Below are 17,257 nucleotides of genomic sequence, written 5' to 3'. Positions count from 1 at the left end.
TTGGTACTTTTACGAGTTTTCACAACATGGCAACCCCCAAATTTCTTTTGACCATTTGATAAAGCATTGAATGGTTTGTGAGCACCGTTAAAGCCATTAGTTGCAATTTAAATATTGTACATTATACTGATTGCTGCTTTTAATACATAAGGAAAATTCCTACACGAGAGCCAAGCAACTGCCTCTGCCATGGAAGTTATGCTTCCACCGGTGTTTGTCGGTTGGTTTGTTTGTTTGTCAGAAGGATTACGCAAAAAAACAACAAGAAGAGGGGGACCGTTTTTTTTTAACCAAACTTGTTGGAGGGTCGGTCGGTGCAGGGGCCAGGGAAGAAGTCATTTTTGTGCAGATCTGTTTGTTACATTATCAGTCCTGTAGGAAGTAATGCATGCACCTAGATGTTCAAAAACAAAGACACCAACAGACATATTTCGGATTGTTTGGCCTCGGTGGAGTTATGCGCTGTAGCTTCTGAGTGAGTGCTCTGAGGGCGTGAAGGGCAAAACGAGCGCCACCCAAACTTTCAGACACACTAATCCTGTCACTGTCCAAATGAGCCGTAAACAAGGAAGGAATGCAAAGGTGAGTTCGCGGCAACGTGATGAACAGAAACCGAGAGACGCTGGAATGTAACTGAGAGTCGAACTGGCAAATCAGCTCAGCTTTAATGCCCATATTAGGCTGTTAATGCCACGGCATTGACGACAGGCCCGTCTCGAAGGCTTCCGTGCCTGTCACTCCCAGGATTCCACTTAATATCTGGGGTTAGCCAAGTCACGGAAAATCCATCTTATATAACCAGCAGCTAATAATCATGTGTTAGGGCTCGATTCCTCCTCCTCCTGCGACGTTATCTGCTGCCTCCACAGAAGTCCGCTCTTCTAAAACCCAAATTATAGGCCAAAAAAAAGTCCTTATGTAATAATTGCAAAGTATGATGAAGTGTCAGCAAAACGGTTTGCCCCAGATACAGCTACGCGGTCACGCTCGCGGAGGAGGACCTCTGCGGATCCCAGCAGATCATGCAACACAGCACGTTTTCCCAGAGCCTTTCTATTGACCTTTGCTCTATCATTTCATAACCGCAAGACAGATTCAAAGGCTGTCAAACCAGAGGAGTTCCGCAGCATGTCACAGTGACCCCCACTTCTATCTCTGTCGAAATGTACCTTACCCTTTAACTCTCTCCCTCTAACACGCATTCGAACGTGGGCGGACTATTAACACCAGAAAAGGAAGATAGGAGAAATGCCTAATGACACAATATGGAGGGACGTGTGATAAGCACGTAGCTTATTGGCAGCGTTTACCATCAATTCCCACGTTTGAAAGGACTTGGCTCCTGACCATGGTCATTTGATGTGAAGGAAACGATGTTGAGAGGTGATAAGACCCAGATGGTCTTTGGGAATGTTTTATAGATGCATTCTTGCCTTCTTTAAAAAAATAAAGAAGACACAATCCAAACTGTCCAAATAACTCTTTCTGGTGTAAAGGTAGCCATAGTGTTTTTAGATATTATGAGGGCATATTCTTCTTCTTTAAATTGTTATTTTCATGAGCGATCACGCTATTTGACTTCTACTCCCACTGGCTGTTGCGTGCACAAGACATTAACAGCATCATATTATACACAGGGGGATGATATTACGTACGGGGTAAACACAAAACCCCGTCAATCTGTCAGCGGAGATTTGAGCAATTAAGACACCGAATCCCCTCCAGCTCCTGTAAGTTCAGAAGAGAAGAGAGAAAAAAAGAAAGAAGAGAATTCGCGAGACAACGGAAAGCTGTTTTTTTGGCCTGCGATGTGATATTTGTTCCCTTTTGAAATGACACGTTTATTGTTGTTTCTAATAAATTCTGTCGTTAGACTTTGCAGACACAGTTATCAGAACATATATATATATATAACGAATATTGGCTTTTATACATTAGAAACTGACACATTAAAACAACATACTGTATTGTTTGGTCTCATAAAATAGTGCCAAAGACAAATCTACTAACTACAACTAATTTTACTAATTATTTTACTAGTTATTTCGAAACCCTCAAATGACTAATTGTTTTACTGTAAGCACCTACTGAAAATAGAAATTGGCAAGAATCACAGCAGGAAGTGAAGCAGAAAAACAATCAAAGCAAACAAGTTACCTAGATACTCGACGGAGGTGGAGTTTATCTTAGCTCTTACTGCAGGGAGAAGCCTTCTTTGTTTCACTGCAGCTTTCTCTCAAATGTTCGCTTGAGCGAAAGAAATTGAGGAGTCAACCAATGAGAACTCCACAGTGTCATGAAAAAAAAAGACAAACCAGAGCAGGTATGTTAGAAATGAAGACAGGCGACATTTCTCTTTTATTCAGAAGTATTTGTTGAGGTAATAACAAGGATAAGATCTCGACTGTGGGAACGGTGGGACATACTGGGCCTGTGCAGAGAGCAGAGGACAAAGAGCGCTGCGGAAATACGATCCATCAAAAAGCGTTGATCGGAGAATGGGGGGGGGCAGTTAGCAGGTTTGCACGCCACAGGTGTAAAACTCTGTGTTCTTGTCAAGCCGTGATTGCACAACTGTGGTATGGGCTGGTAATCTGAGGTACATTCTCACAGTGTTCTAAGGCAACAGTCACTGACGGGCTGTCGGCCAAGGTTTCACGGCAGCTTCCCTTTTGCAGCAAGGCTCATGCAAGGGGGCAAAGTAGGTGGGGTATCCTTGGCCAGCAGCAGAGAACAAAGGGGAAACAGCAACAATGCAAGTCTCCCGGACAATCATCGGGACAACATTATTGAGCTATAAGGACTAAATATCTTAAGTGCCGAGCGTGCTGATCTTATTTTGGGTTGATTGTGTGCATTTGAGAGTCAGGGGAAGTGGGTTTGCTAAAGCATCTGCACACAAGGACAAAGGAAAGAGCTCCAGAACAACAGGCAGGGGCATGTGTGGGTAGATGCAAATGTAAAAGTATGTATTCATGAAGAGATTCTCATTTCTTCAGGTCTGACTAAGTTGTGGTGAAACGCAGGTATTCACCCCGGGCAGTGCTCCAGACTGTCGTAACGATTGGACGCCGGAGTCACCTGAGGTCGAACAACCATCAAACAGAACAGGCCAGCAGAGGAGAGGAGAGCCAACTCTTCAGGCCGGGCAAGACAAAAAGGGGGACGCTCCTTTGAAGACACAGATGTGTGCGTCTTATAGAGGCAGATGGTTCGAAAGAGGGGTGAGGGAAGCCATCTATGTCAAAAAAGAGGAACCATCCATCAACGGAGGAGGAGGTCTGTGACACCACCTATCTCCCACCAACAATGCTGCCCTTTCGGCATGGACACATGACATCAGGTGACTCTTAAGGCCATCGTTTCAACAGCTTCAACGACTGTCACTGAAACAGCCGGGAGCTCTGTTGTTTATAAATCAATGTAAGAGGTGAAACGTCTTCAACAATCTACAATAAAGTCCGGTTGCTCCTGATTCAATGCCTTTGTTTTTGTAAAAGACAGCAAGTCTGTCCGTTTACTCTCACGAATGCTAATGCAGCCCATCATATCAGGTCTGCACATTTAGTGAGGGTGTGTCCCAGCCCAGCTGTAAACACAGGGTATCCAGGTAACCGGGTTGTGATTTCATCGTTGTCTGTGGGGAAGGCAAGAATGCACATGGAGGAGCATTATTTAGATATGATTCAGACGAAGGAAAACAAGAGAGAGCAACTCAGGGAAGGTGACAGGAAGACAAAGAGAGAGGAGGTGCAAACTGTGCGGGGCAAAACAAAAGGCAGATTTGGCGTGAGAACTGCATTTCAATGCATGTCACTTGCTGTGCCCCAACACACCACCCATCACTTCATTTCACCACATCACAGGTGAGGCAGTGATGCATGGAGCGCCTGGCATTCTCGGCACCGCTGCACCTGGAGCGAAGAGACAGGAGGGCCAAGACAGAAAAAAGGTAAAACACTCAACCACTTTTAATTCAGCGACTGACTGTTGAAACAATCCTCTCCTGTCCGCAGCTGCATTTCCCCAGCGAGAGCAGCAGACCTCTGCTGATGAGATCTGCTGCCATGTTATCTAATGAACTGAATCAGAACACGCCTCCAATGCAAAGTTCAGATGCGTTCGCACACGTCCGACAAACAAAACGTCCCAATGACGGTGCAGCTGCGGGAGCTACATCATAATGCGTAGACGTTGGGGCTGTCCGGCCTTCAGCTTGCTGAGCTAAATACTAGGTCAGGTTGAGTCCCAGAGTGCCCGAAGGCCCAGAAAGGAGCAGGAACAGGATGTCCCCAATATAAACAGCGAGAAAGAATGCCTTGAGCGGCCGATTTCAAAACAGAGGGGACGTTTCCCATGACACAATCCCCTGCCATTTCCTGGAGCTCTGAAGTTGCTGTACACAAACTGGTCCAGTGGAACGCCAAAGCGGCAGGTCAGGCGGCGGCGGCCCTGGGGGTCACAGCTGACGTGAAAGCCTTGCGTCCAGCATATCGCCATAAACCCTGCACAACCTCATACTGTAAATCAAAAACTCTGGGGGAAAGAAAATACAAAATATGATGCCCTTTATACCCTTCGGCTAGATCCCTCCCTTGTGGCCTCAACAAGATCGGAATCTTTTTGCACTTGAAATATTGATGACTATACATTTGCTCCTCTCTGTCTGGGCTCTGCACAGCAGAGTGAGTTACAGACTCGCGACTCTCTCAATGCAGTCAGCTTGCCTTTCGCTCTATCTAAAGAAAAAAAAAAGGGATTCCAAAATGATTAGGTAGGAATAAATCCTACAGCTTTAATGCTAATACGGTTTAAGGGAATTCAACTTTTGACGATCATAAATTGAGAATGTGCTGATTCTGCCTCTGTATACTGTACGGGTGTTCAGAGCCATTCATACTTTCCACACATCTTCTCTTGTTTCAGCCATGATGATTTTCCCAGAAAGGAGCGAGCCCCGTTCCCTCTATATTACCTTGTGAAAAACACTCTGTGCATTTCTCAGGTTCTCTCTTTACCCTTTACTGAAGTAAACCTGCCGTGAGCCCCGCGGTCGTCACAACAGAGACGATTTCTCCGAGCCGCGTCTCTCATCGGTCGTGGTTTATAAGCGAGGAATATAAAGTTATAGCTCCTTTGGTTTTGGGTTTTTATCATCCTGGATTTAATTCTCAGGGGAGGGAATTCTTTTCCATCTCTCACTCCAGCCCCAGTTGTCCTCTGCGCTGGATGGGTTTCGCAGAACAGAAGATACTTTCTATCTACCGCATATCCCTGCAACATGGAGTCTTACTGTAACACACATAGGCACAAATCCGCTCTCACGCGTTGACAGTTTACTTTGGAAATCGATACTGCACAGAGCTGCGGTATGTAGGCCTTCAGTATTTGCCTACATGCATCGGTGAAAGAGTTGAGCGACGGCAGACTTTGATGAATTATTAGAGCCATAGAGGAAGGAAAAGGATATGGATTAAATGCATCTGCGCGTTGAAAGGAGAGGCAGGAAAAGGTCACAGACAGTAACTCTACCTCATCACATGCAGACGCACGGTTATAATCATAAAATCCATCAAGTCTGGGCCGCAGCAGTCAAACGGCGGTTTTAAAAAGTGAAACAAAACCTCTCAGGCAGGTAGGGAGGAATCAAATTGATATCAGATGGGAATTCTGCAGTAACACGAACCCATTGCCATGGAAACGGCACCAGCCGAAAAACCATCAGTCAAAATTAAATTCCTGCCACATTAGAAGATGTTTTCTGATTCTCATTTCTATCACCGCAGCCCTTATTGTTTTCAAAGCGTCGTCAGCATCCTTATAAAATCAACATTATAGCAACGTGTAAGCGATTTTAACTGAGCAAAAACGATGAAGGAAAATCAATCGGCATAACCCAAAATAGGGGTTACTTCTCCAATAGATGTGTAAAAAAGTGCACGTATTCTTTGTTTGATCAATTCATAATTTGAGAGCTCATGTTTCCCAGATGTAGCCATGCAGGCGTATCCCCACGTCAAGTATGACTTCATCAACTTTACCCACATGGGTTCATTTTTAACTGGATCGTCAATAACATAAGAGTTGTTACAGTAGTGTAATTGAACTGTCAGTGATTGGGTTTGCTTGATTAAGGCTAAGCTATATTTTTAAACAGTTGTTTCCTCAATGTAAGCTCCATTACTCAGCAATTTCAACCATTCATCCATGACTTTTAGCTATTTCAACCATGTAGACATTAGCTATATAACAATGTCAACCATCCGTCTTTCCCTTTTAGCTGTTTGAACCATTCATCAGTCAACTTTAGCTAACTATTTGAATCATTCGTCCAATTTGTTTAGCTATTTCAACCATTCACCAACTAGTTACTTTAAGCTAGTTCCACCAACTCTGTCATGGAGCTATTTCAGTTTTACTTACTCGGATATAAACAGTACTACTGTTTTTTAACCATTGCTTTAACCGTGCTTGATTCATTTTTCTCATTCTTTCTTAGTTCACGGTAGCTGCACTTACACCTTTGGGCTACCCCCCCAAGTGGCCCTGGTTGGGAATCAGTGACATGTTATCTTGGTAATTGTATACATTCTAAATTTTCAAGCGATAATTTCCTCTTATCAGCTTTGAAAGCCCATTAAACAGGTTCAGGCAGACATCTCTGAGAAATGTGAGATGTGCGTTCAGTACAGCTGTCACAGGTATGGCGTGAGATTGAAGCTCCACCGCGTCCACCACAACATGTTTTCGGCTGTTTCACTTCTGCTCATCATTTTCACATGGGACATCCTGTCGAGTACATCTGCTTCGATCTGCAGCCGCTCGCACACTACAAACCTTGTATTGTGTCTACACCATGACCTTAAATGTCCTGGTGTAGCGCTGCACAATGTGACTCACTTAGCGTGGTCCTCCGCAGGGCGAGCACATGAATGGACACCGAGGGGCTCCTGTGCTCTTTCCTCCCCAAAGCATTAGCAAAATACTTCTTTCACTGTTTGCACTGCAGACAGTCGCAGTGCAGAGTGCGTGATCCATCTCATGCATATCAGCCCTCGAGCACGAGGCCGGCCTGCTGCCTCCGCCAGACCCAACGCACACTTCACTTTCCTCCCCAAAAAATGCCACAAAGACACACAGCTGTGCACGTGGGATGTGCTCACTCTTTCCCCGAGCAGTGTAAGGTCCTCAGAAGTCTGTTTACTCTCAATACCGTGGGCCAAACTTGTCCACGAGGTGTTTTAAAGACTTTTCCAGACCACTATGTACCTCCCATTAACCCTCTCTTGGTAATTACTGGGCCACATGGAGACTGAAGGCCATGTGAAGCAGGAAGCAAGGCCAAGTGCACTCGGTTGGACCACAGAGTGTACCATGCTGCCAGGGCAGACTCAGAGAAAATGAATAGATGAAGTGCAGCCCATACTTCTGAGTGATGTCTGACTGTGCACAGGAGAGAGAGGGGGAAGGAGACAGAAGGCACAATTAAAAAAAAAAAATTGACTTGCATGACCGGCATTTGCTTTTTCACTCAACATAGAAGCAATTTACGTATGGCCGCTAGAGAAAATTGGCTGTGCCTCATCACCTCTTCTACAAGAACAGTAAAAATGCAATATGCATGTAATATATTAAAAGCCACAAGACCCTGAACAAGGTGAGCATTTATAGCACAAATCAATGAAAACATTAAAATGCTAAAAAATTCAGTCACATCCGAAGTCAGGCAGTTCAAGATTTAGATATTTGAAAGCGGTTTAAGACATGGCGTTATCTGTCCCACAGACTCCAGGACCACAGCCAAGCTAATGCCATCTCAAGGGGAGGAATGCAACAAAATGGCAGGAAATTCCTATTTGGTTTGCTACCATTTTATTTTAAATCATGCTGCTGAAATGTTGCATAATCCCCCCCTCCCCACTCTGTCTTTTGACTTGCCAGAAACTCAGATATGATGCACATGAGATGGAAACCAGTTAAATGCAGTTAAAGGTGGCAATATAGGACACTATAGGAAAGGTTTTATGATATGAATTACTATATAGGTAGGAGGCTTGTTCACAACAACAAATTGAAGCTGTAAAACAACCTTCATGCAAGAATTATCTTAACACAAAAAAAGTCAAATTTTAGATTGGCTATTCTGCAATCTACATAACATATTATGAAAAAGCACTAAGGACCAAAAGAAAAGTACACTGTACCCGATGTTTTGTTGCCACCTCACATGCATAAAATGTCATCAACCAATAAAGACCATGATGTGCAGTTGAAAACTACTAAATTGAGATTATTTGGCATAAAAGCACTGCTGGATGATCTGCCAACTGTTCTGTTATGTGCTTGATTCAAAACAACCAGACCACATGCCTCTGCCAGACTTTCCTGAAAGAATTTCCCTGGACACAAGCTGTGGGAAAAGGATACAAGGTCTCCGAATCATAAATATTTTGTGAGCAACACAGTGATCTCCCTGCTCAGCCCCTTGAAATCTAAACTTGTTGTACTCTTATCTTGATGTGGACAATAGAGCGCTCGGAGATCAGTATGGCATAATCCATGGTGTAGTACAGGACTGATATTTTGACACTTTGCTGCCACCTGGTGCTCATGTCAGTGGTGCAAAGCAGAAGGTAAACCTCAGGATTTAGCTTGCCCAACTTTGCAACCAAACACAAATACAAGTGAAACAGCATACCCTGAACCTATAGTGTGACTACAATATCTACACATGCGATAGCATTGATCAGTTACTAAATCTCAGACCTGGTCTAGTCTCCCAGTTAGTTCACATGAGTACCTCAATTATCAAACACACAACTGGTATGGTCAGTCAATACATCAACACAAAACTAGTATGGTCAGTCCATACATACTAGTATGGTCAGTCCATACATCAACACACAACTAGCATGGTCAATCCATACATCAACACACAGCTAGTATGGTCAGTCCATACATCGACACACAGCTAGTATGGTCAGTCCATACATCAACACACAGCTAGTATGGTCAATCCATACATCAACACACAGCTAGTATGGTCAGTCCATACATCAACACACAGCTAGTATGGTCAGTCCATACATCAACACACAGCTAGTATGGTCAGTCCATACATCAACACACAGCTAGTATGGTCAGTCCATACATCAACACACAACTAGCATGGTCAATCCATACATCAACACACAGCTAGTATGGTCAGTCCATACATCAACACACAACTAGAGGCACATTGGCGGGCTGGTCAAGTGTCATCACCGCCACGCCTTGAATGAGGTTGATTGCTGCTCCCAGATTGGAAGGTGGCGCCGGATGCAACTCCAATCATTCCTCATCAGTGTCTTCAAAGCACCAAGCAGGACGTGGGAGGGCCAGGACCTGGCTGGACCAATCCCCGACTGGGAACCAGCGCCTCACATCTTACTTTGCATATTCACAAACAACCACAACAATGGTTAAACACAAGGGAAGGGGGCCGGCGGCAGCCGTACCATCCTCCACGCAGACGGGAATGTTTCCCACGTTTTACTTGAAAACTGGATCAACAAGGACATGTGAGAGAATGGGAGGGCTCCAGGTGGCCGATAACAGACAGATGTTTAGTATTAAGTGGCCTTGTGATAGCGCGACATCGCTGAGACGAGGAGTTTTCACATGCCTCCATCCCAGTGACTGGCTGCTTTCAAAGGTGTCTTCCTCACTTGCTCCAGCTGCTCGCCATTGAAGCAGAACGCTGGTGAACCCGGGCACCATGGACAAGAAGGTGGTGCTGATCACAGGCTGCTCCTCGGGGATCGGTCTCAGCCTGGCTGTTCGGCTGGCCTCTGACCCCAACAAAACATTCAAAGGTAACCACAGCCGACATCTAGCCCAACAGCGGTCTTCGAGCTTGATTTCTCGGCTGACATGAGTGGAGCCCACTGGTCTTCAGCTGCTTTTTTCCCCTCTGCGATGTTAGCTGTGAAGTTTATGTCTTCTATTTGCTTGATTTCGTGCCCTTCTGCCATGTGATTGGCTGCTTGGATAATTGCATGAATTGCTCAGTAGGTTTATGTCACTAAACGAATGCATATGTGAGAACCCTCCTCAGTCCAAGGCGTGTATTTCTTTTTTACATGTGTATCACAACATGTCACTGTTGTTTGTGCTACTTTCTGTTTAGTCTACGCCACAATGAGGAACCTGGCCAAGAAGGAGCGTCTCTTAGAGAGTGTGAAAGGCCTGCACAAGGACACCTTGGACATTCTCCAGATGGACGTCACGGACCGACAGTCCATCCTGGACGCGAGGGACAGGGTTGTGGAGAAACGGGTGGACATTCTGGGTATGTTTGTCTCAGTGTGCTCTTATTAGGATTTAATATTGTGCGTTTTAATGAGTTTACTTACAGTGTGCAATGCTGGTGTGGGTTTGATGGGCCCACTGGAGCTGCAGTCCCTGGACACGATGAGGCAGATTCTGGAGGTCAACCTCTTCGGCACCATCCAGACCATCCAGGCCTTCCTTCCGGAAATGAAGGCTCAAGGTCAGGGCCGGATCCTGGTCACCGGCAGCACCGGAGGGCTTCACGGTGAGACGTGCAAAGGAGTCACTGGATGTCATCCGTGTTCCACGTGTGCAGTTTCTGTAATGATTTGATGTAAGCATGTTAAGACCTGCTGCCATGCATGAAATTGCCAAAATAACTTCTTCCATCTTGGTACTTAATCATCTCCCACAGGTCTCCCTTTTAATGAGGTGTACTGTGCCAGTAAATTCGCAATAGAGGGAGCATGTGAGAGTTTGGCCGTCCTCCTGCAACACTTCAATATCCAGTGAGTATTGAAGTGTGCTTCGTTTTGCTAACCGTGTTATGAGAATGTTGGCTGTATACATTTTAATAGCAGCATTGTACATCGACGCTATTGACTCAATGCTTCGTTCCTGCAGTGTGAGTCTCATCGAGTGTGGTCCAGTCAACACTGACTTCCTGGTCAACCTGCAGAAGGTGGAGCTTGGGGATACGTCTCTCGAGCAGCTCGATACCCACACACTTGGCCTGTATGAAAAATACCTGCAGCACTGTGACTCCGTCTTCCAAAATGCAGCGCAGGACACTGAGGACATCGTAAAGGTACGTTGTACATGTAGAGCACATCATAACTGCGTGAGTAAAACGTATAGACGACGCAGGTGAAAACAGTTCATTTTTAAAATCCTGCTGAACAGGTAAAGACTGTTATTCATGATCAGTATGGATGTTTTTTTTTATTTCATTTTGTTGTATTTAAATTTTTCCCATGACATACATAAACAATACTCCTGAATTATTTTATCTGGCCCGCTAACTAAAGCTGAATTAATTCAGCTGCCTCTATCACAAACACACACACACACACAAACACACACACACACACTTACAGCATATGCAGGATACTCTAAAGTGTATTTTTTATGCAAGTGCTTACTCACTTTTGGAATATTGGGACATTTGTATTGTATTGCTATTTTCTAAAATTCAGTAAGTCATTATTAGAGCAGCTTTACATCTAACTTTTGTCTCCAAGGTGTTTCTAGATGCCATCCAGTCACCCAGCCCCCTGTTCAGATACTTCACCAGCGGCGTCGTTCCGCCGCTCACCCAGCTGAAGATCACCCAACCGGATGGCTCGCAGTGCATCCGTTCTATGAGCAAAATCATTTTCTCATCTGAGGAAAAGTAACTTCCACTCTTGCACACGCATGGCCTCTGCTTCATGTTCCTTTACTTTATACAGTGGTAAATATTTGGGCTGTTTTAATTTTGGTTTCCTGGAATAAAGTTGATGCCCTGTGACTCACTGTTGTTGCTCAACTGGAAAGGGCAGTAAGTTCAGAGTTATAGAACAGTTCACACACCAGGTTTCTATTTTTGTATGCCACTTATCAGAATTCACATTTCTTATCGTTAAAATTACAAAAATAGACCATTTCTGGTTGGTGAAGAAACACTTGATAAGGATTGTCTTATATTTTGAATGACACAAAAGCTTCTGCATTTCAGACTTTTGATAAGTGTTCTTACACACACACACACACGCACACACACACACACACTGGAAGGCATGTTTTCACGGGGGTGTTTCCGGACACATTGTTAAAGTGAAATGGTAAGAATGTACTTATGTAACTCGTGGTTGGCTATTTTAAGCAAACAGGGACAACATCGATACTCCAAAGCATGAAATAATTAAAAAAGCACAATTTCTCCACACTCAGTGGAAGCAATGTACATGGTTATTATATGAATGAATGACACTGAATGTTCTCTTCTGATGTTGCCACTATTGATCGCCTTGAAATTGGCCAGTTAGTTTTAAATGAATAAAAGTTTACTCGCTGCCACGAGGAACAAAAAAGGAGATGACCTCATTTATGCCATGCGGTTATTAGATTTTCATACTTGTCTTTTTACCCCTTGAACAGGAGCATGTTTGCCTGCGAGCAAGTGATCGTATGTACTTTGTACCAGTGTGCGGGAAGTTACGGTCATTGACCAGTTGAATGATGACTCATCGATCGTTAACGCATCCGTCGGAAAAAGCAAACTGAGCTGAAAAGGCGCTGATGTCGTGACGTCTTCACAAACCAGTGACATCAACAGAGTGACGTTCACCACATCAGTGTCGGGGACGTTCTGTGAATGAAGTGAATGTCCCGCGAAAAACAATTACACACTATCAGACAAACTGAACAAAAATGTTCAAGATGTTAGAAAAAATTCTGTAGAGAAATGACTTCCACTGGCTTTCCTTTGAGACTTCAAGAGAAACCTAGAAGAAGGGTCTTAAAAATCTTTCTGAATCCTTAAAAGTAGTTGGCCTTTTGGAATCAGTGCATACGGTCGAGTGATTAAAGACTGACAGAGCGCCAGCTGGAACTGCATCAACTCCCCGTGTGACTTCAGGCTCTTGCGGCCGTTAAGCCCCATTAGAGTATATTCTCTTTCAACCTGAGACAGGTTGTCTTGTCTCTGCGTTGACGAGTTTCATTTCCTTGCCAATTCTTTGATAGGATTGACAGAGAAGGCCTCTTAATTCCCTCCCTGATCAAGTGCCCTAATTCCAGTCCAAAGAATCCTGAAATGGATCCGGCACTACCAGTCCTGCCACCGCAGTGCTTAAGAGGTGTCAGCCTCTCAGAGCCCGTGGTATTATGTAGATGAGTATAATGAGATGTAAGGTGAGGCTGTTCCTACCATCATAATTGAAACATTTTCATTTGGTCAATGTATGAGAGTCATTCTATCACTGCTCTGAATTGAACATTATTCATTTGAGTGTAGCTGATGACCTTTATTTGAGTGTAGTGCAAAGTCCATGGATCGTCATGTGCTCACGGCATGTGCTTGAATGACGCAATACAAGCTGTCATTTAGACTTTGGCAAAATCTCAAAACCCTGTGAACTCAACTCATATTAATAATACATATTTCCTTCATATTTGGGTGGCAAGAGAGAGACATTAGATTAGTTTATGCAGAGATTTCACAGCTTATTCAGACATCTAAGATGTCAAACTCAAATTAATTTCCAATCGTGTCACCTTCACTGTACATCTGACACGCAGATCACCAATAGCTGATCAACCGTTTAAATTTTGGGGGGGAGGATTTGCAGGACTGGTTATCGACCAAGATTCTTCTGTCCACTCCTCTCACAAGAGAGAACATTGTCTTTGGAGTCAACATAACGCACATTGAGACTGACTCTATATTGAGCAATCTGATTCTACAAGCAAAATTCTCGATCCACAAATCCAAATGGATGAAAATGAAACCACTTTTCTCCGTTTTTAAAAGGGACGCTGTTGAGAATTAACAACACTCCAAATCGCTCCTCAGAGCTTGTGATACTTTGAAAATATTTGAAGACTGACCTCTATGACCTCTTATGTGCTCAGGGAATCTTACTTTTCATTATCATTTTTATTTTATCATTATTTATTTTGCATATTATTTTACATGTTATTTTAATGTATCCTTGTGTGCCTTGAATGTTTTGTATGGGGTTAATATTAAGATTCTAACGCCAAATATTCTGTATAATGATCTTTGTCCAATAATAGAAGAAACAAATATTTTTTTTACCGACCGTGCTCTCTGATTGGCCCAGAGCGGCGCCTCCTGTTACGTCACCGCCCTCTCTAGTCAAGTTGGAGCGACGTGACGCGTCAGTCGGGACGAAGTCGGGTCGCCGCTGCTGCTGCTGCTCTCCGGTCCACTAACTCACAATAAACGAGTTCCCAATGAGCCACACGAGGACATCCCTGCTGCCCAGGGCGCTGCTGCAAGCGGCCGGAGCGCACTGTTGTAAAGGTGCGAGGAGAGCAAACCTCAGGTGAGTCACAGCACTGAAACTGACCAAAAAATAATTCAAGTTGTCACGAAATGGCTTCTGGTATGAAGTTGTTCGTTGTTGAGAACTCAACCATATCACACCTGTCTCAGACAAGTTGTTTGAATATGTTGCTGATCACCTGTAAGGCCCTGCATGGCCTGGCTCCTGATTTATATTTGAGATCTTTTCATCCCATATGAAGGTCAACCGATGAGTTAGTGGGCTGAGGTCTCCTCCCTGCTCCAGAGACCATGCAGGTTAAAAACTTAAAGGGGACAGAAGCCCCAAAGGAAATAAATCTGTTGGAGTGAGTCGGTGTCATATTTTAAATCCCTTCTAAAAACTCATTTCCTACGAAAAGCCTTTCCTGATTTTTATCTGATCTGTTTGTTCATTTAATTATTAATAACCCCCCCCCCCCCCCCAATTTGTTAACCGTTTTGAATGGTGCAATATGAATAGTTTTTATTATTATTATGTTATTTCTGTTGTTATCTTAAAATGTACTGATTGATTTAATCATTCATAAGTGTTGACTCAATAGTTGGCTGCCGCCTAGTGTTTGAGATGGAGGTGTGTGACTTGTGGTCTTGTGGTTCTTTAATTCTGATACTCGAGAATACGACACAGACTAAATGTTACAGGAAAATGGATCAGTCAGGATTGCACAGGTTGTCTTTGTCATCCTGGCCACAATTCATTAACGTGCCCCCTCCCCATGTCCTGCCCTCAGAGTCCCGGGCTCCCGTGGGGCCCTGGCGGCGACGAGGACCAGCCTGCACCTCTGGCCCGCCACCTCCGTCAGCCACATACCCAGCCGCAGCTTCATCAGCCTGGCCGTTCCCCTCAGCACGCGCAGGATGGAGTACACCGAGTGCCGGACATTAAGGTGTGTGCCGAAATCGTACGTTAAAATCAACAAATTGATACATTCCATAATTTAACTCAGAAATCTGAAGGCATTAACAAAGTAAGTGTTAGCTGCAGCCATGGTTGAAAGCATTAAATATTAACTTAACTTAAAAAGCACTTATGATTGAGCTTAATAATAATAATTAAACCTAGAAAATGAAACCTTAAAAGGTACCAGAGTACACAACTGTAAAAATTAAACTCACAATTCCAAATAAAAATATGAACATTCCTTTGTCTTCATGTGACCGTGTGCTCAGGTATACTCCAGAGCAGATGTACAACGTGGTGGCCGGTGTGGACCAGTACCAGCACTTTGTCCCCTGGTGCAAGAAGTCTCGGGTCGCGAAGGGACGAAACGGCGACGTGCGGGCAGAGCTCGAGATCGGCTTCCCCCCCGTCGTGGAGCGCTACACCTCTGCGGTCACGGTCGTCCCGAACCACCAAGTCAGAGTAAGCCTTTGTCCCGGTAGAGAGCCAGAAAACAACCATGAACAGAAGGCTGCCCCTTCTGCCTCCACGTCCCATGAGACCAAAAACAAAGACAATGATAAACACGCACACACGCACACACACACACACACACACAGTGAACGCTCACTGCCTTTTTAGCGATCAGTAATAAATAAAGGCTCATCTGTTTTCCGAAACAGGCTGTGTGCACTGGTGGATCCCTCTTCAGCCATCTTGAAACAATATGGAGGTTTGCCCCTGGAACCAAAGACCTACCAGACTCCTGCAAAGTGGATTTCTATGTAAGTGTATAAAACAAAAATGAAGATCAAACTGTGCAATGGAAATGAATTATTGTTAACAATAAAGCGACAGCGAATCCATGAAATTAAAAAAAACAAACAATTTGGCCACGGGATTTGAGAGAAAAGATTACATCCTTGAGTAGAGACTGATTTCAAGTCGCAGCTTCTGTACTTTTGTGAATGGATGAGCGATGAGGAAGCCCCGAGTTAGATCTCGTCATGCTGTACAGTTAGCCATGAATAGCATGCCAATGTCCCCGGAGGCCTGAAATAAGACTTTGAGTTTGTGGCACAGTGTTTAAAGAGATGCTGACAGGAGTTCGACCCTAATGTTGGCTCATATTACGTCAGGGTCAGCCAGGAAGTGGTTGGATTACAGAAAACACTCCTAATAAAAACATAGTGATATGGGATGCTGGGTCACGGAAAAACACAGTGGGACCATTAAAAAAAAATACATGTTTTTTTTTTTTTAATTTGGTGATCATCTGGAAGGCAACCACAGAAGTAACAAGTGTGCTTCTGTATCAGGAAATCAATTTAATTAACAGAGTCTCTTGTCCCCCCTCCCCTCCTCCCATATTCTCTGTAGGTGTCGTTTGAGTTCAAGTCTCTTCTGCACTCCCACCTGGCCAACCTGTTCTTCGACGAAGTGGTCAAGCAGATGGTCAGTGCCTTCGAGTCCCGCGCAGCAACGCTTTACAGGGACCAGCAGGTCTCATTGAGGGGGCGGGCAACATGAGGCAACATGAGGCAACGTGAGGCAACATGAGGCAACGTGCTTCGACCCCCCCCCCGTCCACGTCCACATCCCCTTGGACCTGCGACTGAATGCTGCCAGCCTGCTGCGCTCACCTACTACCAACACTTCCACACACAGGAGACTGGATCTCCTTTTTGCACTCTCATTCTTGAGTTGACACGCACGGGAAATATACTGAAAGCTATTTATTTATAAGCCACGAGCTAATTTATTTACCCCCCTTTTTTTTTATTATAAATTTGTTGTACAGATAGCAATAAAAAAAAAAGTTTGTTTCAAATTATCATTTTGAACACGCGTGTTTTCTTGGTCAAATTGTGGGATAACGTCGAGCCATTCCTGCTCAGCGCCGAAACATCTAAAAGGGTTAAGAGCTTTTTCTTGTCTAGCATTTTTTCTGTGAGTGGAATTAAAAATTAAGTTTTTTCTATTTGGATTAGTGGTATTTTGCACCACTATAT

General features: G+C 44.2%; 2 protein-coding genes and 1 long non-coding RNA gene across 6 annotated transcripts; all 3 read left to right on the top strand.

The window, feature by feature from the left end:
* The first annotated feature begins 2,202 nt into the window (after positions 1-2,202).
* LOC124849445 lies at positions 2,203-3,475 on the top strand. The gene is made up of 2 exons (XR_007029878.1): positions 2,203-2,323; positions 3,000-3,475. It is a non-coding gene; the product is annotated as an uncharacterized LOC124849445 (long non-coding RNA).
* Positions 3,476-3,651: 176 nt separating this feature from the next.
* Positions 3,652-12,242, top strand: hsd17b1 (hydroxysteroid (17-beta) dehydrogenase 1). 4 transcript variants are annotated; one of them, XM_035614014.1, is made up of 8 exons: positions 3,666-3,750; positions 3,867-3,952; positions 9,717-9,854; positions 10,169-10,330; positions 10,397-10,576; positions 10,727-10,820; positions 10,936-11,119; positions 11,553-12,242. In XM_035614014.1, exons 3-8 carry the CDS (start codon positions 9,758-9,760, stop codon positions 11,706-11,708), a joined length of 873 nt encoding a protein of 290 aa, XP_035469907.1. In that variant the 5' UTR covers positions 3,666-3,750; positions 3,867-3,952; positions 9,717-9,757; the 3' UTR covers positions 11,709-12,242. The 4 variants fall into 4 exon arrangements, with proteins under 4 accessions (XP_035469909.1, XP_035469912.1, XP_035469907.1 ...); XM_035614019.1 differs by lacking the exon at positions 9,717-9,854 and having other exon boundaries at positions 3,665-3,750; XM_035614018.1 differs by lacking the exon at positions 9,717-9,854 and having other exon boundaries at positions 3,732-3,789.
* A 1,941-nt stretch (positions 12,243-14,183) lies between these two features.
* Positions 14,184-17,079, top strand: si:ch73-141c7.1 (coenzyme Q-binding protein COQ10 homolog, mitochondrial). The gene is made up of 5 exons (XM_035614021.2): positions 14,184-14,363; positions 15,097-15,252; positions 15,536-15,728; positions 15,929-16,030; positions 16,626-17,079. Exons 1-5 carry the CDS (start codon positions 14,272-14,274, stop codon positions 16,773-16,775), a joined length of 693 nt encoding a protein of 230 aa, XP_035469914.1. The 5' UTR covers positions 14,184-14,271; the 3' UTR covers positions 16,776-17,079.
* The last annotated feature ends 178 nt before the right edge of the window (positions 17,080-17,257 follow it).

Source organism: Scophthalmus maximus, chromosome 17 (assembly GCF_022379125.1).
Source record: "Scophthalmus maximus strain ysfricsl-2021 chromosome 17, ASM2237912v1, whole genome shotgun sequence".
Taxonomy (NCBI): domain Eukaryota; kingdom Metazoa; phylum Chordata; class Actinopteri; order Pleuronectiformes; family Scophthalmidae; genus Scophthalmus; species Scophthalmus maximus.
Note: the sequence above shows the minus strand (reverse complement) of the source record. Positions and strands in the feature narration are given on the sequence as shown.

Excerpts from the sequence above, each read along its gene's own strand:
- hsd17b1 (XM_035614014.1), top strand. The coding sequence starts at position 9,758 with ATGGACAAGAAGGTGGTGCTGATCACAGGCTGCTCCTCGGGGATCGGT. Across the intron at positions 10,821-10,935 it reads CTGCAACACTTCAATATCCA|TGTGAGTCTCATCGAGTGTG; the intron begins GTGAGTATTGAA and ends TCGTTCCTGCAG. Across the intron at positions 11,120-11,552 it reads ACACTGAGGACATCGTAAAG|GTGTTTCTAGATGCCATCCA; the intron begins GTACGTTGTACA and ends TTTGTCTCCAAG.
- si:ch73-141c7.1 (XM_035614021.2), top strand. The coding sequence starts at position 14,272 with ATGAGCCACACGAGGACATCCCTGCTGCCCAGGGCGCTGCTGCAAGCG. Across the intron at positions 14,364-15,096 it reads GCGAGGAGAGCAAACCTCAG|AGTCCCGGGCTCCCGTGGGG; the intron begins GTGAGTCACAGC and ends TCCTGCCCTCAG. Across the intron at positions 16,031-16,625 it reads CCTGCAAAGTGGATTTCTAT|GTGTCGTTTGAGTTCAAGTC; the intron begins GTAAGTGTATAA and ends TATTCTCTGTAG.